At 45.8% G+C, this 8878-nt stretch overlaps 1 protein-coding gene across 1 annotated transcript; it reads right to left on the bottom strand.

The window, feature by feature from the left end:
• Window positions 1-7502: 7502 nt before the first annotated feature.
• Window positions 7503-8615, bottom strand: LOC142571134 (cuticle protein 10.9-like; the record flags this gene model as incomplete). Its single annotated transcript, XM_075679419.1, has 2 exons — window positions 7503-8009; window positions 8568-8615. Coding segments are annotated over 2 exons (402 nt in total), but the record flags the coding sequence as incomplete, so codon positions are not given.
• Between the last annotated feature and the right edge of the window lie 263 nt (window positions 8616-8878).

Genomic DNA, 8878 nt, shown 5'->3' with positions numbered 1-8878 from the left:
TCGCCCGCGACGCGATCGCACACGCCGACCACGCGCACCAGCTCGCCTGCACCCGTCTCGAGGCTTCACAGGAGCATCTGAGACGCCTCTATGATTGCCACCATCGTGACGTGCTCTTTACTCTGGGTTCTCTGGTGCTTCCCTGGTCACCCATTCGACGTGTGGGCCTTTCCGAAAAGCTGCTGTTGCACTACACTGGCCCATGGTGTGTGGTGCGACAAGTGACCGATGTCACGTATGAAGTCATCCCCGCCGACCTCTCAGCGTCATCGTTGGCTGCAAGTGGCATCGTTCACGTAGCAAGACTAAAGCCATACCACACAACTTTCACCGCGGATGTGTAGATTCAGCACCGGGACGGTGCTTCTACTGCCGGGGGTGATGCTACGGAACCGCCGCCATAGTGTGGCTGCACTGATGAGGAAGAAGAAGACGACGTGCGCCGGCTTCATATAGCGCTGCCATTTTGGCCTTCCGTTAGGTTCCCCCTTAATAAATTGTATATAGGATTGGGCTTCAGCTACACGTAACAATATTTTAACCTCATTGGTTTCCTAAAGCCTTGACCTACGTGGCGACCGAGGTATTCCCGGTTGCCCTTGCAAGACAACACTTCTGGCCTTTACGTTGAGCTCAGCTTCACGCAAGGGGCTGAGCACCACTCCAAGGTGCACCAAATGCCCATGAAACGAAAAAGGCTCGATGTCGCCTAAGTATGGCACGGCAAATGCTTCACAACCCTTCAGAACCCTATTCATGAGGTGTGAAATAGAAAAGTGAGCATTTTTGAGTCCGAAGTTCATCACTGTCGGTAGATAGTTCCCGACAAAGATACGAGTGACGCGTATGTGCTGGCTCGCTCAGGCAGCGCTGCTCGCGAAGTATCCTCGGGTAAGGTTTTAACGTGAAAAGATTGTTGTTACTTATCAATACAACAGTGCTCCCTTGACATTTGTTCTTTGTTGATGACATACATTATAACAGAGACATTCGCTGCGTTCGATCTGAAGAATATGCAATACACGAAGGAACATGTACATTCAAAAGTTTTGAAGGCTGCAGTATTGCTTGCCTTTTTTTACATATTGCAGGAATCTCAACTATTTGTTCCTCAAACTAAGCTGCACAGCCAAAAGCCATCATGGATATGCAATGACAAACTTCCAAGTATCAAAGGATCGAAGACATCAGGTGAAGACCCCCTGCACAGTCGAAGTGCTTAATTGGCTGAGATACCAACAACGCATCTGTTTATTGAGGGATTCACTGGATTGCACATTAGAGAAGATGGTGTTGGTGCGCGCCCAATTACTTATGCAGCCATTTTATTTTGACGCGCAACCATTCATATAATATTGTTACCTTAATCCACCCTCCTTGGTAGAAATAAGTACAAGAAGCAACGTCACATTCATTCCTTGTAATGGCATCCCATTTTGACTAACACAACTGCTGGCTTGATTATGTAGTTCTTTTCAAGCGCAGCTTGGGATTAGCACACAAGTTTCGGTGGCGGTCTGATCACGCAAAAACCCAATTCACCCCAGAGCAGAGCAGCTGCTGGAATCTGTGGTTTGATGAGTTCACAGCTGCGCCGGCGCCGCACCGCGAGTCATTAGCAAGGATTCCAGCTGCATGGGCGTACGCCCACACCACGCGCGTAACCAATGAGAGAAGTATCGCTTCCGCCGGGGAGAGAACTGGCAGAAAATGGTATATCGCGTTCTGCGGAGGCTTCGGTTCCGTTAAGTTCATTGTCGGAAAACGGATGGGTCGGCCATGCGTTGTGCGTTCTCACGAGGAATGGGCAGCGTTTGACAAGTGACGCCGAGAACTCGCCCGCCAGAGGACTCGCCATCGGCTACGTCACACTACGTAGCCGTAGATGTAGCGTGAACGTGCGCACATGTTACGTCACGTTGGCGAGAACAACATCTTCTGTAGTTCGACCGATGGTTCGACGCACTTGCACCGCCAACGTTACCGGATGCGGGGAAAGCGCTCCGACGCACCCGGAGTCTAATGACGCTGACGCTGGATAACGTTGGACCAATAAACGCGTCTTTAGAGCCGCCCGAGCCCAGGCAATCCGACAGCAATGAGAACATTCCGACCTGACGGAGCGGAACGCCGAAGCAATCCGGCACCGTTACCTGTGGGTTACTTAAACATGACGAAGGTCGGGCACACGGAGGACAAGCTGCGCTTATCCCCATTTTTCAATAGGGGAAGGGTTCGTACTTCTTTTTCCTTATCTGGGTACTTGGAACACGTTTTATGCGCGTATATTTGTGTAAAGATCGCTTATAATTACATAATTCATTTTCGGGTATTCTCTATTACTTATACTTCGCAGTTTCTTCCTGTTTTCATTTGTCTCACTTTTCTCACAGTTTTCCTCCAATAAATCCTTGTCTCCTACTTTCGTGTTCTTGGCTGTTCAGCAAGCTCGTTCACATTGATGTGCGACACCTGCTCCGGCAGAAGTGGCTCTATCAGGCGCGTACCGCAAGGACTCCGACAGTGCAGGCACGCCGAGCACCTAAGATGGCCACGTACCAAACACAAGGAACACGCAGTGCACGCCGTTTCAGGGTGTCCCATCGTATTGTGCGACACCCTGGTCGCTCGATCAATCACCGAATGAATTGCGAATATGAACACTACCTAAATCACTAGGGAGATACGTAATGTGGCGGCCTGTTAAAATGGGCCAGCACACATGAAAACCGCAGTCGAACACATCTCTAACTCATTGAATACATATTTTCAGTCGGTATCGTCCCGTGCCCCCATCCCTAATATGCCCTTATCAGAGTACGACTCTACAATGCCTGAAATCCTGATAACAGAGTCCGGCATTTTGAATTTGCTGCTGCAGATAGACGTTAAAGAATCGCCTGGCCTTGATAATTTATCAAGGACTTTTCTCAAGCGATACGCGGGTCAGTTGTCGCCCTTCCTGCATACAATTTTCAGTGCATCACTCGAAAGGGCAGTGCTTCCCGCGGATTGGCTGCGCACAAAGGTCGTGCCAATTCACAAAGGTGGGAACAAGCAGCTTCTTGACACATACAGGCCAATATCCCTAACCAGCACATCTTGCAAACTAATGGAACATATAATAAATAAAGCTATCGTAACTTATCTGGAAGAAAATAACCTATTATACTTAAGACAACGCGGCTTCCGGCAAGGGCGTTCAACTGTAACTCAACTTTCAGAAATTATACACGACTTTGCTGTAGCAGTCGATTCAAGACTGCAAGATGACTCAATTTTTGTGGATTTTTCGAAGGCATTCGACTGCGTTCCACACAGTTTACTAATTTTCAAACTCAAATCAGTTGGTATTAATCCAATTTCATGGATGGAAGGCGACCTCTCGAATCGGTCCCAGTTTGTTTGCCTAAAAAATACTGAATCGGACTATCTTGATGTTCTTTCGGGCGTGCCACAGGGATCGGTTCTGGGGCCAACTCTGTTTCTTTTGTATATTAACGACTTGTATACATGTATGAAACCGGGGGTTAAAATAAGGCTTTTTGCGGACGACTGTGTCATATACACAACTTTAAGACAGTCGACGAACAGACAAAACTTAATACGTCTCTACGAAACATCGTTACCTGGTGCGAAAAATGGGGCATGCAAATTAACGCACAGAAAACTAGGTGTATGACATTAACACGTAAGGAAGAGCCCTTAAATTTCACATATAAGCTAAGTAATACTTCCTTGGAACGAGTAAACTCAGTCAAATATCTATGGGTCACAATAACAACATCGCTGAAATTGGACGTGCATATCAATAACGATTGCGCGCGGGTTCAAACAACTCGGATTGTTACGAAGAAAGCTAGCGACAGCCCCCCCCCTCCCCCTCGGTGCAATTAACTGCTTATAAAACTCTGGTTAGGCGAATATTAGAACACGGCAGCATAGTATGGAACCCGCATCAAAAGTATTTTAACTTGGCATTAGAAAAGATCCAAATCAGGGCGCTCCGATTCATATACACAAAGTATTCAAGGTACGAGAACGGTAACTGCGCTTCGCACACAAGTAGGCATACGACACCTGCTGGTCGGAGGAGACCGGCCTGTTTCAAGTTCCTTTACCTTCTTTACCACGACCTGGTAAACTTAACAAAATCCTTCCACTTGGTGCCACCCGGACGTCACTCCAGTCGAACTAACCATGATAAATGTATTAGACCATTCTTTTCGCGTTGCAGCACACTAAAATACTAATTTTTTCCTTCTACAATAGATCTGTGGAATGCCCTGCCAAGTGACATCATTTGTTCACAATCAGTGCATTCATTCGTGTCGACACTCGAATTGCACTTCGAGTCATCATCGGAATGATGACCGCTCTGTGGTCCACTTGGCTGAGCGTTCCTCAAACATTATGAATGACGTATTGCCCTGCCCCAACTTCTTTCAGACGCCGGTGTCGGTATGTTCTTCGTACTTCTCTGCCCTTGGTTCTTGCACACGTTCGTCCATAGGATGGTATGATAATATACATTACACTTGATTCTGTTTGTACTTTACACGGAACACCCAAATCCATTTTTTCCTGTATTAACTGCTTCTTACACTCTACATGACGTGCGCAATGAATATGTTGTTTTTGTTTCCTTGTATTTACCTATTGCTGACATGGCGCGTCGATTGTAACCATTGCTTTTTTGTTTGAATTTGCTGCAAATCCAATGTATAACAAAGCGCTACGCCTGTACTGTTTGTATGTTCACTTCTGTAAGAGCCTTTGAAGGCTTACAGTATTGATAAATAAAAATATTAAAAATAAATAAAATAAGTATCCCGTTTTCCAGTACATAGAAGTGCTATCGCATAGTGTGCGGAAAAGAAAAGAGAGCGAGGTGGCTCTATCGAGCTACGGAAACTTGACGGAAGCAACAATCAGTGATTTCGTTGTTGCGTAGCATGCAGCAGTTTATGAGCGTCGCTGGCATCCCTCCCACATCTGCAACGAACGAAGTTGACGTGGTGTCCACATGCTGCTCATCGCTCGCACTCAAAGTTCTCGAACAGGGCATAAAAAGTGACACATCACGCAATATGCTCAATGTTTCTAGCTTATACGTGTAGAAAGAAAGTGTCAGTATTATTCTGCTGTTGCGAAAGAACGCTAAAGTGAAGTACGCACACGCAATATTCGTCGTAGTTCGTGTACCCAAAAGCATGTAGAACGAATTGCGGAACATGTCACCATACGAATGCACTTTGCTTAAATGCTCTGTGCCTAATATTTGTTACGTGGTGCCTCACCTGTAGAGCGCTGTTCTTGCTACTCGACTATACATAATTTAGTACAATTAAGTTAAGCTTGGCGTACCTGTTCGTTAAGCGTAAACACATAATAAATTTTTTGCCGCTTTTTCAATAGGAAATAGCTTTATGTCAATATATACACAGGGAGCCGGCGAAAGAAACAAAACTTTTGGTACTGCTTAAATTTGCAATGCGACTTAGTGGATGCATTTTTATTTCATGGAGGTACAGGGACTCTCTTCGGTGCGGAACCGGTATAGATTGTATTGTAATGTGCCTCAAATATTTTGAATGAGTGATGAGGTAGTGGTTCGCCTGTCTTCCTGCAAGAGGCACATTTTTATAAAACGGAGATATAACGTTTTTATTTGCCCACGCGGATAAACCACTTATATACAGGCCGAAAAAATACGTGAGAATCTGTGAGCTGCAGATTTGTATGCTTGTCACGAATGACTAGGTTAGCAATAAAAGTATGATTCTGCATACGGGCGTAGGACAAGTCAACGTGAAATCCCTTGCTGACACCACCAGAACGCCGCTCGCAATGGCTTATGGGCCTCGTAATTACTGTTACAGAAGTGTGTATGCACTTATCTATTCTTGTCAAAAAATAGCCACCACCATCCCAACTACGTCAGGCATATTCATCCAGCTGCCTTACGGTTATTTGTGCCAACAGCATGAACCCATATGCAAAGCACTCTACCCTGCTTCTCTAGTGCAGCGACATCTGGGGAAGTGGCCGCGAACTCGCAGTGCGAAGACCTTTCCTAAACGCCCAAAGAGCGGCGGGGTCGTCACATTGGTCCTCATTCGCTTGTTTCGGTCCGCTACTTCATCCACACGTAAGAACACCAGATATGCCTATGATGTCTCACTTCGCTACTCGTTTGTAATCAGCATTTCTCCATCACCAGCAGGCATGTCGATTGCCAAATATCAAGCTTTCGCACTACTACGCGCGTACATAGAGTGCTAGTTTATGAAAACAGCTGCTCTATATTTATACTCCCTTCCACGCATCACAACTTCTTGTTTCAAGCACTCGACAAAACAAAAATGGGAGGAACGAATTATAAGCGAGCGTCCTTTTTCTGCGACGCATCCCAGTTGCGTAGTCAAGAATTACAGGAAGCATACCTGAATACCTTACAAAATATCTATATAAACGCAGCAGCCACTTTAATTTTCTATGCAACAAAATATGGATCAAAAAAGGGGTCACGGACGACACACAATCGCTCGAATGCATTTCACAGTATGCTTGGATGAACTATTCAAGGAATAAAGTGTTCACTGGGCATAATGAGAAGTCAGGATCGATGGCCAATATCTTATGAATTTAAGGTCTGGAGATGACATTGCGCTTTTCAGCAACGACTGCGATGAATCCCAACAAACCACTGAGGACCTTACCCGAGAAAGCGTAAGAGTAACATTGAAATGTTTATCATGGAGACAAAACTAATGCTCAATAGCTTGTCGAGAGAATAAAAATTCCTGACTGGAATTAAATCTTTAAAATGCGACCAAGATTGCGTTTATCTTGTTCAATTGCTTGCAGGAGACCTTGATCATGAGAATGAAACTTACCGAAGAATAAAGATAGGGGGGTGAAGTGCATGCGGCAGTCTTATCAAATTATGAAGGGCAGCTTACCGCTACCACTTATAAGAAAAGTGCACAGTCTTTGAATCTTACCGGTAATAACATATGTATTGGGCAGAAACATGGAAGCTAAGAAACAAGCATGAGCAGAAGCTAGCAGCAGCGCAACGTTTGATAGATCGGAAAATGCTAGATGTAATTATATGAGAAAGGAAGACGGCGGTTTCGGTCATACTAAAGCACATAGAGGTGTCCCTTATTCTAGTTGACATCAACAGGAAAACACGAAGCTGGGCAGGAGCTGTAGGGCATAGGGCAAGTAAGCGGTACTCTAATAGTTATAGAATGAGTCTCACGGGAAGGGAAGCGCAGTTGAAGACCGCAGAGAATCATGTGGTGCGATAAAATTGAGAAGTGCGCAGGCATAAGACGCAGTCAGCTAGCGCAAGCCAGGGGTGACTGTAGAAAACTAGGAGGAGCGTTCGTCCAGGAATTTGATGTGGGGTTATCATTAGCTGATCATAGTGAGTCTGACATACTGGTTAGCAATGAAAATCTTAATTAGAGAAATAACTGGCGACACATGAATCTCATGCATTCCAAAGTTTATTCACTTGTTGACTCGTTGCACTGTGCACACCGACTTCCTAGTGGTGTTTTCGTGCCTGTTTTCTTGACTGTGTAGGAATGACCGAAGCTGCAGCAAATGTTCGCACACGGGTCACATTATCACACGCCTGACTAGCCAGACCAAGGATTGCCGTATCCGGAGCCGTACGTAGAGGCACTCGTGTACGGCGCCGAGTAAGGCGAGGAGCCACCGATGACGCGGTATTGCTGGCCAGCAGGAAGCGGCCTCCCTTTGTAGATTGCGTCAGCGCTGGCTCCGGGCTCGGTGCCAGGCTCGTTGGTTTCAACCTTGGCACGAAAACCACCGGCGTCGGCGATGTACTTCACCTGTCGGAAGATGCCGTTGGCGTCGGTGTACCCGTAGGCGCCCGTCTTCGTATTCGATGCGTCACCTTGCTCCTTGTGGAAGGATTTTGTGCCGTACGCGTCAGCGTTGTCGTATCCGAAGCTGTAAGGCTGTGGTGGCTGCGTATTTAAACATCGTGGCAGTGAAATAACATATGATTATATATAAGCAATACATCATTGAGAGCTGCTAAGCCAGCTTCTTAAATGTGGTGGTGTGAACTTTCACAGATATTTTAGAGTTAGTGCACTGCTTTTATGAGCCATCGGGATGCTGTCGCAAAGATGGCCGGAGGCCATCATGTACCGCTCCGTAATTCAAGTTTAATGAATCAGATAAGAATACAAAGCCTATCTTTTCACAGTGCAAATAAATATCTAATTTTCAAGCAAATATCCAATTCAGCCATTGACTATCTAGAACCTAAAAATCAATCCCTACCATAAATGTGTAACGCAGTGTCTACGCAGTGTAAGAGTTCTTAACCGCACTTTACCCTCGAGATATTTGCTTCAGCGCTTATATTTTCTTTTCTACGTTTTTTTTAAAGAGGATCTTTAGATTAGCCGCTTTTGGAAAATTTACAGCTGACATTCCGTGGGTACCTTGAAGAGCTTGATGTTAACTTGCATCAACTATGCTACTACTGCAGACAATGATTTTCCCAAGCTACTTACGTTATACAGTTCTTGCCGCGCGGACGTGGCTGCGAACGAAGGGCCGAACGCACCAAGTCCACCGCCGAATCCACCACCGAATCCGAATTGACCACCGGCGAGAGCGAGGGGTAGCATGGAGATCACGAAGAGCTGTAAACATAACGCTCAGTGCGTTAGTGTTGTAATTAACTTTCTTTCGCTCGACGCCTATAGAATTTGAATACGTTGCAGAGAACGTGAAGCGAATTACCTCCAACGTTGCTCTTTTGTTGTACATTGGTAGCGGGGAATTTGGAAGTACACGCTATTATATGGACGGCACTAGGTGG

The sequence above is a fragment of the Dermacentor variabilis genome, chromosome 2 (genome assembly GCF_050947875.1).
Source record: "Dermacentor variabilis isolate Ectoservices chromosome 2, ASM5094787v1, whole genome shotgun sequence".
NCBI classification, from domain to species: domain Eukaryota; kingdom Metazoa; phylum Arthropoda; class Arachnida; order Ixodida; family Ixodidae; genus Dermacentor; species Dermacentor variabilis.
Note: the sequence above shows the minus strand (reverse complement) of the source record. Positions and strands in the feature narration are given on the sequence as shown.